This window comes from Engystomops pustulosus, chromosome 4 (assembly GCF_040894005.1).
Source record: "Engystomops pustulosus chromosome 4, aEngPut4.maternal, whole genome shotgun sequence".
Taxonomy (NCBI): domain Eukaryota; kingdom Metazoa; phylum Chordata; class Amphibia; order Anura; family Leptodactylidae; genus Engystomops; species Engystomops pustulosus.
Window position 1 is genome coordinate 74,635,660 of NC_092414.1, and position 20,808 is coordinate 74,656,467.

Consider the following 20,808-nt stretch of genomic DNA (forward strand, 5'->3'; position numbering starts at 1 on the left):
AGGGAAGGGGTGTTTAAAGGTTCTTCTTTTTCAAAGCTGTAAAGTTTAACAGTATATAAAATAAAGAATTGTTATTAAACTTTCTAATACACATTATCAATATCAAAAATATATTTTTTTCAAGTTGTATGCTCGCTAGGCGAGAATGTGTGCAATTGTGGGCCACAAACATTCATGGTGTGTTGTCCACAGCCCATGTGTCATTGGCATCCGCTAACTTTGATGACAATAGAAAAAGACAGCATGAGCAGTAATAGGACCTGCTCAAAAACTTGCAGCTCAGTCAGACCATGGATACAGAAATACATGGGGACGTGTACTGTTGAAACAGTGGGCAGCAAACGTCCTAAAACATTTGTGTGCATGAGCCCTAAATGACACCATTCTTCATTCCACACATATAAACCAGGTTTCCATTCACTGACAGATTTTGAAACCGCAATTCCAAAATGTACTATTTTTTTTGTTGTGTATAAATATTTTTATATATTTTTTTTAATATTAAGAAACTGAAATAAGTTATGAGAAAATGACTGAAATAATTGGGTTACACCTTTCCAATAGACTCCAGATTTTTGAATGACAGTGGATGTTCTAGACATACATTCAGTTTTCAGTATATCTAAAAAGAAAATTTGTGGTCACAGTATAAAAAGTTTATTGACAATAAATTCATGTAACGCAGACAGAAATCTGCTGCTCAGTGGACTCTCAAGCGCTGTCTGTGCCTGCACAAACCTGACCAGTCCGACATGGGTTTGGCAGAATGATTTCACAACAGACGAGCTCTGAATGGTAATGGTGTGAGCTTCAATAGAAGCGACATCTCTGCACAGTTTCTTTTTTTTTTTTTTTTTTTTAACTGCAGACGTAGCACCAAGGATCCTCTTGGAGGATGCTACTATGGGGTTACTGAGGAAAGATTTAGAGGAGATACTCTTCTGGTAGGGGTGTTGCTGGCAGATACAGATTGTGGGAATAAAAATGGAGCATTGGATTGCAGGTCAGCAGATGGGCTTTCATTCTGGTTCCGAAGCTGCAGAATCTGGCGTAAAAGTGCTTTGCCTTCTTCTCTTGTCTGAAACAAGCAACAATACAGCAATACAAGATATCAATAATATGCCATGTGAAGAACCAGCAATGACAGTCCTAACAGCTAAAGCAACAACATGTTGTACAAGAAAAAAATCATATCAATTCATGTCGCAGATTATAACCTTTGGAATACTTTAACCCTTTGGGAACATTTTTGCCGCAAAGCGTCTTTTGAAGTAAAGATTCTGGGATGGAAAAAGTTGCAGTGTTTTTGAACCTTTGTGCTTCCATACTATAAACTTCCCATGCAGAGGCCAACACTGCTGCCGTGTGGCTCTAGTATACAAAATTACTTTTAGGGCGTCAATACCCTGAGCAATCATCGAAGCAGAAATGACCCACAATAATGTGAAATACTTACATCATTGAAATTAAAACATTTCTGGGCACAGGCTGAGGCTTCATCCCACAGCTTACACTTGAAGTAATACTGAGCCAAGTACCTAAATGCGGTGCTCACTTCTTGATGTTCCACTATCTCCTGGAAGAGACGAGATAAACTGCTGCATGGTGGTCCAAACAGATTGGCTAAAGAAGGACAATATCATGTACTTACTCCGCACGAGTATATATCCTGTATATATTTTATGTAGCACTGGGCAGCCTGTTCAGACTCATTCAGCTGTTCATGGAGTCTTAAATGGAAAAGAGTAAAAGGCAAACCATGTGAGACCAAGCCGACCAAAACAATGACATTGTCATTTTATTTTTAATAAAAAGTAGTAATAATAAGCAGAGGTTTAGACTCTTGTGAAAAGCATGCATCCATAGTTTAAGGTTTCACCTGCATTAAACTTATACATTTAATGACATTTAAAAACAGTTTTGTAGCACTTGAAATGCATTAGGCTGACAACATTCAACCGCGATTGGTCTGTGAAGAACTGTGAAAAAACGAATTTCATGGACCATCCACAGTGCCAGGGACAGGAAACATAGTGACATATGATGATACAGAGTATCAAATTCTGCAGGAATGTGGTAAAGTAGGGAAAAGTGGCAAGAATAAAATATAAAAATGTAAACTTTTATCAATTGCATTAAAATAAAAGCTACTACTTTTCATTTGCAAGTTACTATATTTTAATTTTAATAAAAAGTTACACTTTATATTTTATTCTTGCCACTTTTCCTGCTGAATTTGATACGCAGTGTTCTTTTGGAATAATATTTTTTTAGTATTATAATACAGGGAGTCCCTTCTTCCTCGCAAAATTGCAGCACTGAACTGCAATCATGACTATAGACAGATACTGTCTTGCAGGGAATGAGAGTTTAGAGTAATATTATATATATATATATATTTTATATTTATATTTATTATATATCAAAAACAAAAGATACAACACAAACCCCCCAGCCACGGAAACCCTTGACCCATCTACAATGTATAAGAAGCATTTACAATTCACCAAGAAAACAAATGGTTAAATAACAGTTTGGTCATTGTATAGCAGAATCAGACCATCCCCTTTCTATACCTCAAGTTTCATAGTATAGTTTATATATGCTTGGCCAAGGAAGGGAAGGGATTGGATGAGGAAGTTCCAAAGTAACAATCCATAAGGACCATAGCTTTTCAAATTTGGTTAATACACCCCTTCTGTGAAGCACCCCTATCTCCATAATCACTAATCAATCATTATATAACAGTCCTCTTTACCTTCATTTCACACTTCTGTTACATTTTTTTGACCGTTATTAATAATGGAAACTTAATTTGATGCTTTCTTTTATGCCCTTAATAATGATAACATACTGTATTTATGGCAAGTTTTTCAGCACAAAAAATGTACACGACTCTTCTTTCTCTGCTGTATTAGCCGTCAGAGGCGCGCCCATGCGCTCTGCCGGGCGCACACTATGATGCGGCGGTGTTGCGCCTCTACCGGCTAATACAGCAGAGTTACGAAAGAAGAGGAGGTGCGTCAAGCATCAGGGACCGCCGAAAGGTGAGTATGTAAGTTTATTTTTTTATGTGGGGGCTGGCTAGCTAGCTATACACTACAGGGGGCTGGCTAGCTAGCTATACACCATAAGGGGCTGGCTGTCTAGCTAGAAATTCACCATAAGGGGCTGGCTGTCTAGCTAGAAATTCACCGTAAGGGGCTGGCTGGCTAGCTAGCTATATACCATAGGGAGCGGGCTGGCTAGCTAGCTATATACCAGTGGTGGCAAACCTATGGCACTGGTGCCAGAGGCGGTACTCTGAGCCCTTTCTGTGGGCACCCGGGCCATTGCCCCAGCACACCAGACAGGACTCAAAGAATTTTCCCGCAGTTCCAAACAACTTAAAAGATGCGGCTTTCATTGATATTTTAAAGTGATACTTACTTGGCTACATGGGACTGTAGGAAGAAGGGAATGTATAGACAGGGCCGAATTATCTTTGGAGGACCTCCTGCTGGCCCCACGATTCTCTGTATACAGAGGGCCACTGGAAAGAAGCTACAATGGTGCCAATTTTCCAGCTTTTTTTCTATTATGTTGCTGTCCTCAGGAGGCCAGTAAGATTGAACGTTGTTGAAGAACAGGGAGCAATAAGTTACTGCTTTATTTTTGGTTGGCACCTCGCGATAAACGAGGGGGCTTTGGGGTTTCAGTTTTGGCACTCGGCCCATAAAAGGTTTGCCATCATTGCTATACGCCACAGGGGGCAGGCTGGCTAGCTAGCTAGCTATACGCCACAGGGGGCAGGCTGGCTAGCTAGCTTGCTATACGCCACAGGGGGCAGGCTGGCTAGCTAGCTAGCTATACGCCACAGGGGGCAGGCTGGCTAGCTAGCTAGCTATACGCCACAGGGGGCAGGCTGGCTAGCTAGCTAGCTATACGCCACAGGGGGCAGGCTGGCTAGCTAGCTAGCTATACGCCACAGGGGGCAGGCTGGCTAGCTAGCTAGCTATACGCCACAGGGGGCAGGCTGGCTAGCTAGCTAGCTAGCTATACGCCACAGGGGGCAGGCTGGCTAGCTAGCTAGCTATACGCCACAGGGGGCAGGCTGGCTAGCTAGCTAGCTATACGCCACAGGGGGCAGGCTGGCTAGCTAGCTAGCTATACGCCACAGGGGGCAGGCTGGCTAGCTAGCTAGCTATACGCCACAGGGGGCAGGCTGGCTAGCTAGCTAGCTATACGCCACAGGGGGCAGGCTGGCTAGCTAGCTAGCTATACGCCATAGGGGGCAGGCTGGCTAGCTAGCTATACGCCATAGGGGGCAGGCTGGCTAGCTAGCTAGCTATAAGCCACAGGGGGCAGGCTGGCTAGCTAGCTATACGCCACAGGGGGCAGGCTGGCTAGCTAGCTAGCTATAAGCCACAGGGGGCAGGCTGGCTAGCTAGCTATACGCCATAGGGGGCAGGCTGGCTAGCTAGCTAGCTAGCTATACGCCATAGGGGGCAGGCTGGCTAGCTAGCTAGCTAGCTATACGCCATAGGGGGCAGGCTGGCTAGCTAGCTATACGCCATAGGGGGCAGGCTGGCTAGCTAGCTATACGCCATAGGGGGCAGGCTGGCTAGCTAGCTATACGCCATAGGGGGCAGGCTGGCTAGCTAGCTATACGCCATAGGGGGCAGGCTGGCTAGCTAGCTATACGCCATAGGGGGCAGGCTGGCTAGCTAGCTATACGCCATAGGGGGCAGGCTGGCTAGCTAGCTATACGCCATAGGGGGCAGGCTGGCTAGCTAGCTATACGCCATAGGGGGCAGGCTGGCTAGCTAGCTATACTCCATAGGGGGCAGGCTGGCTAGCTAGCTATACGCCATAGGGGGCAGGCTGGCTAGCTAGCTATACGCCATAGGGGGCAGGCTGGCTAGCTAGCTATACGCCATAGGGGGCAGGCTGGCTAGCTAGCTATACGCCATAGGGGGCAGGCTGGCTAGCTAGCTATACGCCATAGGGGGCAGGCTGGCTAGCTAGCTATACGCCATAGGGGGCAGGCTGGCTAGCTAGCTATACGCCATAGGGGGCAGGCTGGCTAGCTAGCTATACGCCATAGGGGGCAGGCTGGCTAGCTAGCTATACGCCATAGGGGGCAGGCTGGCTAGCTAGCTATACGCCATAGGGGGCAGGCTGGCTTGCTAGCTATACGCCATAGGGGGCAGGCTGGCTAGCTATACGCCATAGGGGGCAGGCTGGCTAGCTAGCTAGCTAGCTATACGCCATAGGGGGCAGGCTGGCTAGCTAGCTAGCTATACGCCATAGGGGGCAGGCTGGCAAGCTAGCTAGCTATACGCCATAGGGGGCAGGCTGGCAAGCTAGCTAGCTATACGCCATAGGGGGCAGGCTGGCTAGCTAGCTATACGCCATAGGGGGCAGGCTGGCTAGCTAGCTATATGCCATAGGGGGCAGGCTGGCTAGCTAGCTATACGCCATAGGGGGCAGGCTGGCTTGCTAGCTATACGCCATAGGGGGCAGGCTGGCTTGCTAGCTATACGCCATAGGGGGCAGGCTGGCTAGCTATACGCCATAGGGGGCAGGCTGGCTAGCTATACACCATAGGGAGCTGGCTGGCTAGCTATATACCATAGGGGGCTGGCTGGCTAGCTATATACCATAGGGGGCTGGCTGGCTAGCTAGCTATACACCATAGGGGGCTGGCTGGCTAGCTAGCTATACACCATAGGGGGCTGGCTGGCTAGCTAGCTATACACCATAGGGGGCTGGCTGGCTAGCTAGCTACACACCATAGGGGGCTGGCTGGCTAGCTATATACCATAGGGGGCTGTCTGGCTGGCTAGCTATACACCATAGGGGTCTGTCTGGCTTGCTATATACCATACTGGAAGGCTGTGACCAATGCATTTACCATCCTCGGCTTATACACGGCTCGGTTTATACTCAGGTCGGTTTATACACAAGTATATATGGTACATACAATATATGATACATCATTTATAATATCTTAAATGTATAACTTACTTTGCCAGTTTAACTAAAGCCATTTTTTCCACATCTCCAACAGCATAAGCTCTCCAGTAGCACTGCCATGAGAGAAGATCACACATTTATAATGATAAAAAAAAATTACCTGAACCGCACATTATACAATGTTCCATTTCTAATAGGCTAAGTGAATAAATCTGAAGTTGCTTACTTTTCATTTTTATTAAATGGCAAAACCCTACTAACCACTTTTCAGTAACCTAGCAGCAATGGGTGCAGCACTACATAGTTTTCAGCACCACATAACCCAAAATCTAGTGTCAATGTGAATTTCTTGACAGCAACGCTAGCATTGTCTAGTGGAACTGTATATAGGTCTATCAATGATACAGAGGGGCAAATAATATTTGAAGATTGTAATCCATGAATCCACGGATAAAAAATGGGCAAGGACAAATGCTATATGTAAAATACCTTTTTGGAGCATAATACTATACACATATTGCTGGACATATAACTTGGTCATCATATGTAACGTTATACTTGGTGGTTCAATGTTGTTTCCCGGCCAAATACTATTAATTTTCTATCCTTAGGATGGGTTAATAGGCAATTGGTAAAGATGTGACACGTGGCTCCCTCTTAAACTACTTGTCATAGTATTTGCTCAGAAAACACATTTAAACTGCTGCTACAGATTTATGTCAACTGCCACTAAGTTGTTCCACAGTTTGAGGTCCGCAAAAATACCTTTTTGGCCTCCACAAGCTGGTTGAGCTTCTCATAACATTCACCTAAGGCAACAAGCATCCGGGAGTCATTTGGTCTGAAAGTAGAGAAGATATTTGTTTTTGATACAGGGTTTCTTATCTCATGAACAACCCATCAGATGCCTGTATTATGTGAGCAGCTCACCTCTTTTAAAAGGAAATATGTCACCAACCCCCCCAAAAGTGCAATACTTACATTAGGGGCCTCTTACTGCCGTGAAAAAATTGTATATGTCACTGTGTAGGCATTATTAGATGGGCAGGGGTCAAACTGACAAGGACCTGGGAAAGGAATCACTTCTTGCTTTTGTAAATATTTTACCTTCCCCCCCCCCCCCCCACTGTTAAGAACGTACAGAATAAGTCCCAGGTTTAAAAAGTCTGCCATGAAAGGTTTTATTTTCCAGAATGACACACATATGGATATACATATGGAAATAAATATGGATTAAAATATAATAGACTTTCCTTACCGTAATTGGTGGGCACGTCTATAATAATACAAGCAGTAGAATGGCATTTTTAGGATCTCGTAGGTCTGTCCCAATCCATACCAAGCCCGATAATCTCTTTTATTGACCTCAATAGCATGCCTGTGAAGAAAAAAAATATTATATATCTGTAATAACTGCATACATGAGCTATAAAAAAAACAAGCTACTAAATCTAAATAAGTGAATGTGCTAAAGTTAGTTCCTAAACCAGAACATATCACAGTTTTACAAGCTCAGTTTTTCACACTGCTGTGGTTTTCTGTGGAGAAGAAGGGACTCCTTGCATCAACGGCTCTTGAAAGAGGTCACTGTACTGTATGTAATTCATGGATCGACCACATCAACAGTTCAATACTCTCTATAAAGATGTTGTGCTGGTTTAGTCCATCAACTAAGAAAGAATCTAATATATTTAAAGGAAATTATTCCCCAAAAGTGAGACAAAAAAAAAAAAAAATCAAAATGGCGGAGATTCAACACGCCTGATGCTTTTGCTCTAAGAAAAGATAAGCAGCTGCTAAAGGGTCATTTACATTGTGATCTTACAAAAATCTCGACTGCTGCAGGTCCAGCTTTTTTTAAACTCCCCGAAGCTACTTGACGTCAATGGGGAAAGCCAAGCCTAGGCTTATGTTTACCCCACAGCAGGGAATCGCAAGCAGCTATTGAAACAAATGCCTGTCCATGTAACGCTTGGATGTGGCAGGTCTACCAAAGCTAGAACATATCTCCAATGTGGCACACGGAATAAGGTTGCCTCTATGAAACCTAAATACACAGCATATATTAGCTAAAACAGATTTTCATACCTGTAAGCCTGTATGGCTGCAGAAGTGTTCTTCATTTCCATATACTCATGACCCATTAGTGTCCATGCTCCAAGATATCTTGGGTTCAGTTTTAAGGCTCTTTGAAAATACAACGCTGCCTTCTCATGTTGAGAGCGCAAACTATAATAATTTCCTACAAGAAATAGATAATACATGCAAGTAAAAAGAACAGTTGTTACTATTACTAGAAATGAGAGTTCCCCACTTACCAATAACACAACAGGTTTCCACCCGATACTTGTCAATATCACAAAGGTTATGTGCCAAGTAACTCAGCTCCGGTTTAAGACCCTTGGAAAATAAACAATATTGAAACTGGTATTAAGCAACTGGGAAGGACTGAAGGCAACAGACACATAGTGAAGCCAACAAATGTTCCTTACTCTGACGTACAGCAGGTTAGAGAAAGTGTCCATGTTTTCTATTCTATAAGGGTCTTGCTTTCGTAACTCATTGAAAATAGAAAGAGCTTTATCAATATCTGTCAAAAGCAAATAACCATTAGGTCAGGAAATAACCATTTATTAAAGCAGAAAATATTCAGAATTCTATAGACTTACCTCTAATATTATGGTATGCTACTGCGATCTGAGAAATAATGTAGGTACTTTTGGAGAATCCGGCATCAATGAGACTCTGATATTTCTGTAATGCTTCCTCGATCAACTGCTGCTCTGTATATATATGGGCAAGGAAAAACTCCTTAATCCAGCAGTCAGGCAGGGTCAGGAACTTCAGCTGAAAAATATAATGAATAAGAAATACAACTTGATCAGTTTCTTGAATTTAGTTGGTTTTATAGCTTTCTTTGTATAGGATCCTTATTATATAAGAGATGCTCTATGATTTGTTACATTATGCCCCACCATATTCTTTAAAATTAGTCTCAGTGTTATAGTTTCCTTATATTTATATAGAACACTGAAGAGTATATGAGAAGTCTGAACAAATACAAAGAATATTAAGCTGTTTACAGTGCAATATCTAAGATACTACCGTGATGCATACAGAAATATTCAGCTGCCATTTCTAAACCTTCACACCTAGTATAAAACATGTTTACCATCTAACAAACCAATCTTACCATTTCTTTATCTGTAATTAAGTTACACAGTTCTAACCAAGTTCCCCAGTGTAAGGGCAATACATGTGTTGCCTCTACAAAAACATCCAAAGCCTCTTTCACAAGATCCAATTTTCGCAGAACCACACCATACCTGCAAAACAGAAAATAAGTACAAGCTTCTGACAATACCACAATCACCGGAAAACATTTCAGCAACTCACAGGTAAAGACCAAATCCATCCAGCTCTCTAGCCTTATGCTTTTTACTGAGTTCAACGCGCAGCTCACGCAGGGCCTCATTCTTCACTTGCCCTTTCTCAAGGGGTCCTATAAAAAGAAAATATTCCACAATGGAATCTGTTACAAATTGAATGCTCAGTGTCCGTTCCAAACAGATCAGCCAAATGTACTACCCTAGAGCCCAATCTATAGGCGAGAGCTAAGGCTGGTTTACACCTCGTTTTTAATATATGCTGCACTTACCCATTGACATATACTAGGAGGAGGCATAGTTGTTGCCTCCGTCTGCTCAGTACACCACATATCCGGTGAAAAAGAAAGGATGGAAAGATGAAGCAAGTTACATCTTTCCATCCAGCTCCCTCCTGCTGAGCGACATAATACAAGCAACAAAATCCTATGGGGAGCTGACGCAACCTCCCTCAGCCCCTGCGCTAAGCGTATATGTCACTCAGAAGGTGGAAGGACGCCGCTGATCTCGCTGTCCTTATAAGGTCGGTGACATCACTGGGGAAACACTGAGAATCTGCCTGACGTGTCCTTACAACATATAGCTAAAAATGTGGCGTGAAGCCAGCCTTAAAGAACTTTCCTGTCTGGTGTACTCAAAGATGCATCACAACATATTGTTTACAAGACATGCACGTAACTGCACAGAATGCTGTTGTAGCAGGGATTGCAATGATGGTTTATTGTTCTTTATAAAAGAGGACTCAGATTGGACAATCTTAGTAATGGGAATACAATGTCAGTCCTCTGCCTGCTTCTGAGGACGGAAAGCCAGCACATCACAAATGAAATCGTTGTCAATTAATTCTGTTAATTCCTTGCTACCACTCTTTATGGAAAACAAGACTTTAGACTGCTGTCCCCATACAGAAAACCGATTATTCCAGTATAAGCCGCTGCTGTCACATGTCCACCAAGTTTCATGCATGGGTCCCATGTGCAACTTATATGCACATATTTATTTACCATAAATCTTTCCAAGAAGTTCAACATTAACATTAAAATGAATTTTAAATCTGGTACTTACCCAAGCTATCCACAGTCTCATCATCTTTCCTTTTTTCCCCAGACTAGAAGACAAAATGAGCAATAATGAACAAATTGTAAACGTTACATTAATTATACCTTTTATAGTAAAACCATCTAACTACATGGCTGCTGATCCATAGGGGTGCAGATATTAATCAGCTAGTCTAATAATAAGCAGGGATTAAACTATATACAATGTGCTCTTACCAAATACCGGGAGTACATATACAGAAAGTAGGCTTTCTGACTCTTGCACCCTCGAAGGAAGTAAGCAGCTCTGTCATATTCTTTTAAGTCAAAGTAAGACTTGGCCAGTGTAAATGCATCGAGATCTTGGGCATCCTCCTGAAACAAAATAATAGCATTACCCATTTTCTTTATGGGTGGCAGCATGGACCATTAAAGGGACGTATCTAGGCTTAGATATTTGATAACCTTTCCTTAGGGTAGGCCATCAACTTCATGATTGGTTAGGTTCCGACAGCACATCTGCACAGTGTGCCAAGCAAGAAGCAGACAGCTCTGTAGACTGGGTAATGGTCATACAGCAATAGTGACACCTCTCTGATATTCACAAGAATGGGAGCTGAGCACCAGTAGCCCAGAGAGACTACCTGATTCTGATTATCCTAAGGATATGCCATCAATATATAACCATTCCATACACCCTATTAGGGGCAAGGAGGGTTTCTCTATAAGACACACAAGAATGATAAATCTCACCATGATGAACCCAGTCTACCCCATCCTTTTAGAATTACAGGCTGTCCCCAGGTTACGTACAAGATAGGTTCTACAGTATTGTTGTTAAGTTGAAATTGTATGCAAGTCGGAACTGTATATTTTACAATTGTAACCACAGCCAAAATATTTTTGGTCTCTGGACAATTGGATTTTGTAACTTTTGGGTTGTCATAAGAAACAGGATTAACAATAAATCTTAATTGCAGACACCTTTGATAACTCTTACAGCTGATTATTGTAGCCTGGGGCTAAATTCCAAACATCTAAGCCGTTTGTAACTAGGGGTTGCCTTTAAGTCAGGTGTCCTTAAGTTGTTGACCATCTGTATGCTAAACGCGATGGAAGTGTAACCTCACCTCTGTGCACAGGCTGTTACACGGCACAAGGTGAACTTCCCCCCTCCCACTGTGTGTTCACTGCTGCTGAGATTACTGAAGGTGCAAGCCAGTGAAGCCAGAGCACAGACGGCTTCGTGTATTGTTTACCCAATGTCATTGCTGAAGCCTAGGTAATCCTGTTCAAGGGAGGGAAATATAACTTTTTTTTTTTTAATTTTTCAACAAAACTGGACAACTGTGGAATCTGTCAAGTTATTTCAATGCCTAAACTGAGATAAAAGCATTTTGATTCAATGTGAAAGTTCTTTATTCCCCCAAAAAGGCATTGTAATAAATATATTGATGACCCTCTGTTTGGCATTACCAGGCCCCGGCACATAATCTACCCCCCTTCCATGTGTGAGGCGCTTCAGCTATGCCCACTACCTGTTAGATCCTTCCTCCACTCAGTGACTCAGTAGATCCTGCACAATGTATCTTGGGCTTCTTATGTCCATTGTATGTGCACAACATATACCTGGAAGAAGCCTCCTAGCTAAATATCTTGGTTATGTAACTACAATGGACTACAAGTTCCACTGGGCAGGTGCAGGATCTTGTGAGATAAACAGTGAGAATGAAGAATCATAACAATGGGACCATAACTGAGGCACTCCAGGCTCATGTACATTTATTCAAACACTTTTTGAGAGGAGAAAACTAAAACATGGAATAACATGTTATGTCTGGATTATAGATTTCAACACCTACAAGCCATTTATCTCAGGGGGGGGGGGTTTATAAAATTACAGAGAGCTTCCCTGTAAGACCTCTCAGCACCAGTATTGTGTTTTAGGCTCCATTCATTACACCTTATGATTCAAGTGCAGAAACAATGCTTCTATAAAGATAAACAGTCCAATGTATAGCACTGCCTATGGCAATAACACATATTCCAAATACATGTCAATCACCACAGTAGTACAATAGAACAGACTAGTAGAATATTTTTATCCCCATATATAGATAACTACTAATGTATAATTCACTAAAAAAATAGTCTAGACAAGTACTGTATATTCAGTATTTGTAAACCTACCTCTGTTAATGCAGGCATTGATGGCAGCTCACTTAATGGAATGGATTCCAAAGAAAATGCTAGTTCAGATGCCCTGGGAGTTGGGGAAAAAAATAACATTTTTAAAACACAAAGCAACATTTCTCCACTGGCAGCCTTTGGGGAGGTTTTATCAAAATGAATGCATAAAATAAACAAGTGGATTGTATCTGTGGCCTTTATTTTGTGTGTTATTACCACGTTTGTGCAAGTTTTCTTCAAAATTTTATGGCCAATACCAATCTGCGTTTTGGCTTCCGTTTTTGAAATAACATATTGTAATTTAAATATATGTCCAGACAAATACATTAATAGCAAAGTATACTTTAACAGATCCATTTTAAAAAATGGATACCTTGTTTTCCATTAGTGTCAGATTCAAGTTTAATTTTATTTTTTTAAAGCCATCGGGTTTTTAAAATTTCTACTCAGAATTATAATAATTCCTTTATATAGTGTATAATATATATATATATATAGCCATCTTGGGAGCCTCGCTACGATTCCCTTGTAGCAATCCCAAGACACACACCCTGGATGTGATCCTTGCCACTACCTGGCAGCCACTGTAGTTACTCTTCAGGGAGACTTCTTTCAGGCTATGATAACAGGTTGTGCTTACATCGTTTGCATAAACCTAATGTGTGCGCACAGGCTAAAGGTTTTTCTCACATACCCCAGGCTCAGAAGGTGTGGATACTCTGCAGTGCTTATGCAGGACTGACACTTTATTCGCTTCTATGGGGTGCAGTACATAGAGGGTGATGTTACAGGGTCAGTACAGCTGCCGGTGACCGGTCAGATATATAAGATAAAGGATAACAGGAGGGGGCGGGTGTTGTTTATTATGTTTAGGAGTGTCCTGATAACAGAGAACACTAGAGTATATCCACCTCCATGCACAGGATGTCAGTGCTGCAGACCTGGAGGGATCTGTCAGTTAGTGGCTGCACGGACACAGCACCGCCCTATAGGCCATGTAGCGGCTCTGCAGGCTCTCACCATTTCACGCTGTGCATGAGGCCCCGCTCCCGGCACAACCAGCTTATACTCAGCAGCTGTTTCTTTATTTCCCGCAGGTCGGAAAACAGCCCGCTTGTTGCCGCCATCATGATCTCCCAGCGTCAACTATCGATGACGTCATGATCATGTGATCAGCGACTCCTGGGTGGGAGGAGCGATCGGGGAATTTATAGGAAAGCGCGCGGCCATGTGGAAGCCAGAGCCGGGAGGAAGGGATGGAAAGAGAGTGATAGGAGAGTGATAGGAGAGTGATAGGAGAGTGATAGGAGAGTGATAGGAGAGTGATAGGAGAGTGATAGGAGAGTGATAGGAGAGTGATAGGAGAGTGATAGGAGAGTGATAGGAGAGTGATAGGAGAGTGATAGGAGAGTAAAGGGCGTGGGGTTCCCACTTTGTCAACAAACGGGGACCTAGGTTTTGTGAGGAGAGGGATATGGGGGTGCTTGCCTGCAGGAGAATAAAAAGATATTTCATTCATGCTGTAACCTAGAAATATAGTAAAAACACCTCCAAGCAACATGCATAGCACAGGAGGTACTAGCTGGCTGAGAGGGGGGTTAGAGTAATGACAGGTTTGGTTTAAAACAGTAGCGGGGATGCCGCACATGGCTTTTTCAACCCGTTTTTGGTCCGTTTTTAAGCACTTGCTCTAAGAAGCATTCGTTTGTGAGACATTTTAATTAAGATAATTGGTAAAACCTGTCAAAAACTGATGCGTTTTCGAAAAACGCATGCTTTTTTTAACGGACTGCTTAAAAACGGGCTCTCACTTTCAGTATTACGATGAGTGTTTCAAGCAGCATCTCCAAATATCTGGCAGTGTGGAAGAATAATAATAATAAAAATTTTTATATAGAGCCATTAATTCCATAGGGGTTTACAAGTCAGGGGAAGTAAACAACTATAATGATACATTACAGAGTACAAACTGTCATATGGAACAATAGGAGTGAGGGCCCTGCTCACAAGAGATTATAGACTGGGGGGGGGGGGGGGGGGGGGAGGTAAAGACAGTTCATCCAGTTAGAAAGTGTGATAGGGTTTTAAGAGCACATTTTATACTTTGGAGGTTGGGTATTGGTCTGATAGATTGCAGAAGGGCATTCTGGAGAATTGGTGGAGTTCGGGAGAAGTCCTGCAGATGTGCATGACAGCTTCGAATTAAGGTAGAGATTAATCTAATATCACTGGCAGATGGTAGAGCATGGGTTGGGTGATAGACTGAGATAGGGAGGCACAGCATTATACAGAGCTTTCTGGATGAGGGTTTTTATTTTAAACTGATTTTGGAAAGAGACAGGCAGCCAGTTCAGTGATTGGCACAAACTTGAGGCATCCGTGTACCTTTTGGTCTACTGGAGGACCCTGGCTGCTGCATTAAGAATAGATTGTAGAGGCGAGAGTTTAGTGAGTAGAAGAACAATTAGTAGGGAGTTACAGTAGTCTGGAAGAGAGTGAATCAAAGCAACAATTAGCATTTCAGGTTTCAATTGTCAGAAATGGGCAGATTCTGGAGATGTTTCTGAGATGCATGAAGTAAGAACGAGTAAGGGATTGAATACACAGTGCAAAGGAGTGGGTATAGTCCAGCACAAACCCAAGACAGCGGGCCTGTTGCATCGGTGTTACAGTGATCCCACAGACCGAGATGGAGAAATCTTGGTTTGGCGGTTAGTAGATTAAGTTTCAAGAAGAGAGAGGACATGATGTTAGAGACAGCAGAGAGACATTCACTAGTTTCTGGATTAAGGCATGGGTGATGTTAAGTGCAGACGTATATGGCTGGGTATCATCATAGAGATGATACTGGAAACCAAATCTGATGATTTGTCCAATGGGGTCAGTATGGAGGGAAAAGAGAAGAAGACCTAGGACTAAGCCCTGAGGAACCCTGACTATGAGAGGAAGATGAGAACAGAAAGATCCAGAAAAGGAGACACTGAAGGTGCAGTCAGAGAGATCGGAAGAAAACCAAGAGAGTGCAGTGTCCTTTAGGCCAATGGAGCGAAGCATCCTGAGGAGGAGCTGGTGGTCTACAGTATCAAACGCTGCCGATAGATCCAGAAGAATGAGGAGCGAATAGTCACCTTTGGTTTTAGCAGTGAGGAGATCATTGGAGACTATAGTTAGAGCTGTTTCAATGGATAGTGCATAGAGTGGAAACCAGATTGTAGGGGGTCAAGGGGGAGTTAGCAGAGAGATAACGTGTTTGTCGGGAATAGGCCAGAAGTTTAGGGAAGGGATATTAGAAACTGATCAATTTTATTTTTAAAGGACAGCTGTCATCAGGTCTCTGTCACTAGTCCTGTCACTACTACCTGTTGGAGCAGCTCACAATTATTCCATCACAGCCTTTATCTAGTCAATTCATACATTAATCATTGTAAAATCATCTTTTCTTTATTATGTAAATGAGTCTGGTCAGATGGTCAGAGGCAGTGATGTCACCACTGTTACCCCCCCCCCCCCTCTCCCTGCTCATGTCTGTGTGTAATGTATAGGAGAGCATTGCTAGTGTCTGTGCTTTATCTGTTGACATGCTGTGTCCTCCTATACACATGTGTGAGACACACAGACATCAGCTAAACAAGTACCTGACATGTTCTGCTATAAAATGGCTGCCTGGAGCTTTCGTATCTCTCCTATACACACACAGGCTGCAGGAGCGCCAGTACCAGGAAGCACATGGAGGAGCCATCAACCATTATACCTCACACCATTATACAGGCTGTCAGTCAAGCACTGGGGGTGTGGCTGTGCCTCCCACTCATGAATAAGCTGGACAGCTTGAATATGATAAGGACTCATTGGACCTCACAGGTCATTTGCATACAGCTTTAGGACCTCATTGCTTAAGTTTACAGGCATGTAGAGGGACAATGAAGCCATAGAGGCAATGCTTTCTAATGGCACTTTATGAAAATATATTTAGTTTAGAGGGTTAATTTGCCTTCCTCTCTTTAAACTAGGTGGGCAGATCTTCAGCCCCAATGTCTGTGACCGGTGGCTGCACCTCTGGAGTGAAGAGTATCAAAGAATCTTTTGGGGATTCTTCTCGATATTAGATTAGAAAAATAGACCTGTTTAGCCAGGTGAAGTGCAGAGTCATAGGTTTAAATTTGAAGTGTAGAAAATCTGCACAGCCAAAGTGGTCAAGGGGCGGCACAGTGGCTGAGTGGACAGCACTACAAGTCCCACCCTGGTCAACATCTGCAAAGAGTTTGTATGTTTTCTCCATGTTTGTGTGGGTTTCCTCCAGCTCCTCCGGTTTCTCCGCACATGCCAAAACATACTGGTAGGTTGATTAGATTGTGAGCGCCATTGGGTACAGGGATCGATTTGGCAAGCTCTGTGCAGCGCTGCGTAATCTGTGTGTGCTATATAAATAAAGGAATTATTATTATTATAAGGAATCAGAGAGGTATACCATTGCACAGACTGAGAGTGGATTAAAAGGTAGAGTACATGGGTGAAAGTTGCATCCAGCAATCAGAGATATATAACCGAATAAGAGTGCTTGATACATTATCCATTCACTGTATAACTGCAGCATACTTGTCAGAATATTATACTTGTCAGAATATTATGCTAAGTAAACATTCAAAAAATTCAAGCATCTAAGATAGAATACACGATCAATATTAAATGTCACAAATCGGATAACTTGCATAGACTCCTCTGCAAGCAGTAAGGCTGGAGGCTGAAGTGGCTCTTGGAAAGCTGGAGCAGCACTGGGAAGCTGCGGAGGCTGGAGCGACTCTTGGATAGCTGGAACAGCTCTAGGAAGCTGTGGAGGTTGGAGTGGCTCTAGGAAGCTGTGGAGGTTGGAGTGGCTCTAGGAAGCTGCGGAGGCTGGAGTGGCTCTAGGAAGCTGCGGAGGCTGGAGTGGCTCTAGGAAGCTGCGGAGGCTGGAGTGGCTCTAGGAAGCTGCGGAGGCTGGAGTGGCTCTAGGAAGCTGCGGAGGCTGGAGTGGCTCTAGGAAGCTGCGGAGGCTGGAGTGGCTCTAGGAAGCTGCGGAGGCTGGAGTGGCTCTAGGAAGCTGCGGAGGCTGGAGTGGCTCTAGGAAGCTGCGGAGGCTGGAGTGGCTCTAGGAAGCTGCGGAGGCTGGAGTGGCTCTAGGAAGCTGCAGAGGCTGGAGTGGCTCTAGGAAGCTGCAGAGGCTGGAGTGGCTCTAGGAAGCTGCGGAGGCTGGAGTGGCTCTAGGAAGCTGCGGAGGCTGGAGTGGCTCTAGGAAGCTGCGGAGGCTGGAGTGGCTCTAGGAAAGCCCGGAGGCTGGAGTGGCTCTAGGAAAGCCCGGAGGCTGGAGTGGCTCTGGGAAAGCCCGGAGGCTGGAGTGGCTCTGGGAAAGCCCGGAGGCTGGAGTGGCTCTGGGAAAGCCGGAGGCTGGAGTGGCTCTGGGAAAGCCGGAGGCTGGAGTGGCTCTGGGAAAGCTGGGACAGCTTTGGGAAGCTGTGGAGAAAGGAGCGTCTCTTGGAAAGCCGGGACAGCTTTGAGAAGCTGCAGAGGCTGGAGCAGCTTTTGGATAGCTGGAACAGCTCTGGGAAAGCCACAGAGGAGCTTGGAAATGGTGGTAGCATGGCAGCCGACTGGAGTGGTTCTTGGAAAATAAGAGTACAGCTTGGAAGCTGAGGAAGCAAGGCGGCCGGCTTAAGGAACACCGGAGCCAAACGAGGCCAACATGGAAGCCAGACTTGTAGTTGCTGGTGATCAGACAGCTGTTGAGGCATGGAAGCAGGCTGAAGTGGCTCTTGGGAAGCCGGAGCAGAACATGGAAGCTGCAGGAATGGAGCCTGCGGTTGCCGGAAGTCTAGCAGCTGTTGGAACAGGGTGGCGATACTGCTCAGATACCGCTCCCCAAGAAAATAATCAGTTGAGACTGCTGGGCGAGAACATCTGCCAGCAACTGATATGACTCCTTCGAACAGTCCATGACCTTGACGGGATCCATGGCCAGATCTTACTGTCAGGGGAACGCACTTGTAGGTGACCCTCTGGACCACCACTGGAGTTGATGCTAGCCGCAACCTGGGACCGGAGTCTAAGTGGCACCTGGTCTTCACCAGAGCCCGCCGCAAAGCAGGATGGACTTGCTGCGGCAGTGTGCCACCAGGTCGTGCAGACTACACGCCCGGACCCGAGCAGAGGCAGGAGCCCAGAGAGGCAAGTACGGGCAGAGGGGACACCGCGCCACGTTGGAGTGCATGTACCCGCGATCCTTGGTATGGATCGCGGGTACGCCGTGACATGCATATTGGTTTGCTGCAATTGATGGACATAGGCAAACATTTAAAGTTTTTGTTATCCTTATAGGTTTTGTTTTCCTAGTCTAAGGAAAATTGGCAGATTCATCAATTTATATAACGACACTTTGCAGACATTACTACCACTTATTACATGTTCCCTGCTCCTCCATGTGAGCAAAGCTGCCAGGCCAGTCCCCATATACATCCTGTATGTGCAGTGTTCAGTGGATTTACATGTGGGAAACTAAATGGATTTAATGCTAAATTACTTTGAGTGAGAACACAAGGCATCATGGGATCTGTGAGCAGCTAGAATTTGACTCAACGCAGGGCATAGACAGACAGACATTAGTCTCCGCCCACTTCACCTCTAGTGAGAAAGACAGTGAAACATCTACATCCAGCTGCCTCCCCCACCCCAAGTAATACATCTTCAACCAGCCCCCCCACCTCCAGTGATACATCTACATTCAGCCACCTCCTCTCTCCACAAGTAAAACATTTATATTTAGCCGCCTCACACCCTCAGAAATAAATCTATATTCAGCCCCCCCCCAGTATATTCAGCTGCCCCCTGCCAGTAATTCGTCTATATACAGCCTCCACCAACCCCCAATTATACATCTATATACAGCCTACACTACCCACAGTAATACATCTATATACAGCCTCCACTAACCCCCAGTAATACATCTGTATACAGCCTCCACCAACCCCCAGTAATACATCTATTTACAGCCTTAACCACTCCCTGTAATACATCTATGTACAGCCTCCACCAACAGCCACTGCCACTCCCCCATTAATACATCTATAAACAGCCTCTGCCATCCCCCAGGAATACATCTATATACAGCCTCTGCCACCCCCCAGTAATACATCCATATACATCCTCTGCCACCCCCAGTAATACATCTATATACATCATCTGCCACCCCCAGTAATACATCTATATACAGCCTCCGCCACCCCTTAGTAATACATCTATATACAGCTTCCGCCACCCCCCAGTAATACATCTTTATACAGCCCCCCCCCAGTAATACATCTATATACAGACCCCCTCCCTCCAGTTATACATCTATATACACCCACCTCCCCCAGCAATACATCTATATACAGTCTCCACACCCTAGTAATACATCTACAGGCAGTCCCCTACTTAAGAACACCAGACTTACAGACGACCCCTAGAAACGGTCATACAAACGGACCTCTCCCTACCCAGTAATACATATATAAACCCCCCACCCCCTGCTCAGTAATACATCTATATACAGCCTCCGCAACTATATACAATATATATACACCCACACAATCACTGTATACTGCCTGCTGTGATAAATATATCCAGCCCCCCTATAATAACTATTTACTGCCCACTGTGATAAATATATAGACACCCCAGCAATAACATAATGCCCACTGTGATAAATATATCCAGCCCCCCTAGAATAAATACATACAGTTCACTGTACCAAATATATATAGCCCTTGGTAAAATATTGAAATTCTCTTGATGAGCGCCAACCTCCTCTTCCCTCGTGGGTTCAGCATACAGGCGCTTGCAGTGCACAGTGTGATGTCACTGCACCGCCAGCGGCAGGACACCACTCTCTTGGTCGAGCTCTGTTGGTCTATAGCAGAGCAAGGAACGTATTGTTCCCTCGAACTGCTATAGACTGAAGTCTATTGGATACCTCCAAGTTCCCTGATCTGGCTGTTAAAGCTGGTTCAGAGAAAATATGGGGAGCCGGACCTGCACATACTCTGGGCGATTTGGATAGCCATGAGACCACCTGACTTTTGGTGGGGGCCACAGGGCACGCACCCCGGGAGCCCACCCTATAATCCGGCCCTGATAATGCATGTCTCTCACAGTTCTATCTGACTGGGAATGGGATGGAGTAGGAGAGAAGAAGCGCCCCTCGAGCTGCTAGAGGCATAATTATG

The 20,808-nt window shown here is 44.3% G+C and overlaps 1 protein-coding gene across 3 annotated transcripts; it reads right to left on the reverse strand.

The window, feature by feature from the left end:
- Positions 1-836: 836 nt before the first annotated feature.
- On the reverse strand, positions 837-13,745 carry CDC23 (cell division cycle 23). 3 transcript variants are annotated; one of them, XM_072146289.1, is made up of 16 exons: positions 13,592-13,745; positions 12,572-12,644; positions 10,619-10,756; positions 10,410-10,452; positions 9,355-9,460; positions 9,152-9,284; positions 8,628-8,805; positions 8,451-8,548; positions 8,277-8,358; positions 8,047-8,200; positions 7,217-7,336; positions 6,724-6,799; positions 6,010-6,071; positions 1,652-1,730; positions 1,457-1,573; positions 837-1,078 (listed from the first exon to the last, which is right to left on the reverse strand). In XM_072146289.1, the coding sequence occupies exons 1-16, from the start codon at positions 13,699-13,701 to the stop codon at positions 902-904; spliced, it is 1,746 nt and encodes a 581-aa protein (XP_072002390.1). In that variant the 5' UTR covers positions 13,702-13,745; the 3' UTR covers positions 837-901. The 3 variants fall into 3 exon arrangements, with proteins under 3 accessions (XP_072002390.1, XP_072002389.1, XP_072002391.1); XM_072146288.1 differs by having other exon boundaries at positions 1,457-1,576; XM_072146290.1 differs by lacking the exon at positions 13,592-13,745 and adding an exon at positions 13,266-13,454 and having other exon boundaries at positions 1,457-1,576.
- Positions 13,746-20,808: the final 7,063 nt, after the last annotated feature.

Excerpts from the sequence above, each read along its gene's own strand:
- CDC23 (XM_072146288.1), bottom strand. The coding sequence starts at position 13,701 with ATGATGGCGGCAACAAGCGGGCTGTTTTCCGACCTGCGGGAAATAAAG. Across the intron at positions 8,201-8,276 it reads GGAAACCTGTTGTGTTATTG|GAAATTATTATAGTTTGCGC; the intron begins GTAAGTGGGGAA and ends TATTTCTTGTAG. Across the intron at positions 1,079-1,456 it reads AATGTTTTAATTTCAATGAT|ACAAGAGAAGAAGGCAAAGC; the intron begins GTAAGTATTTCA and ends TGCTTGTTTCAG.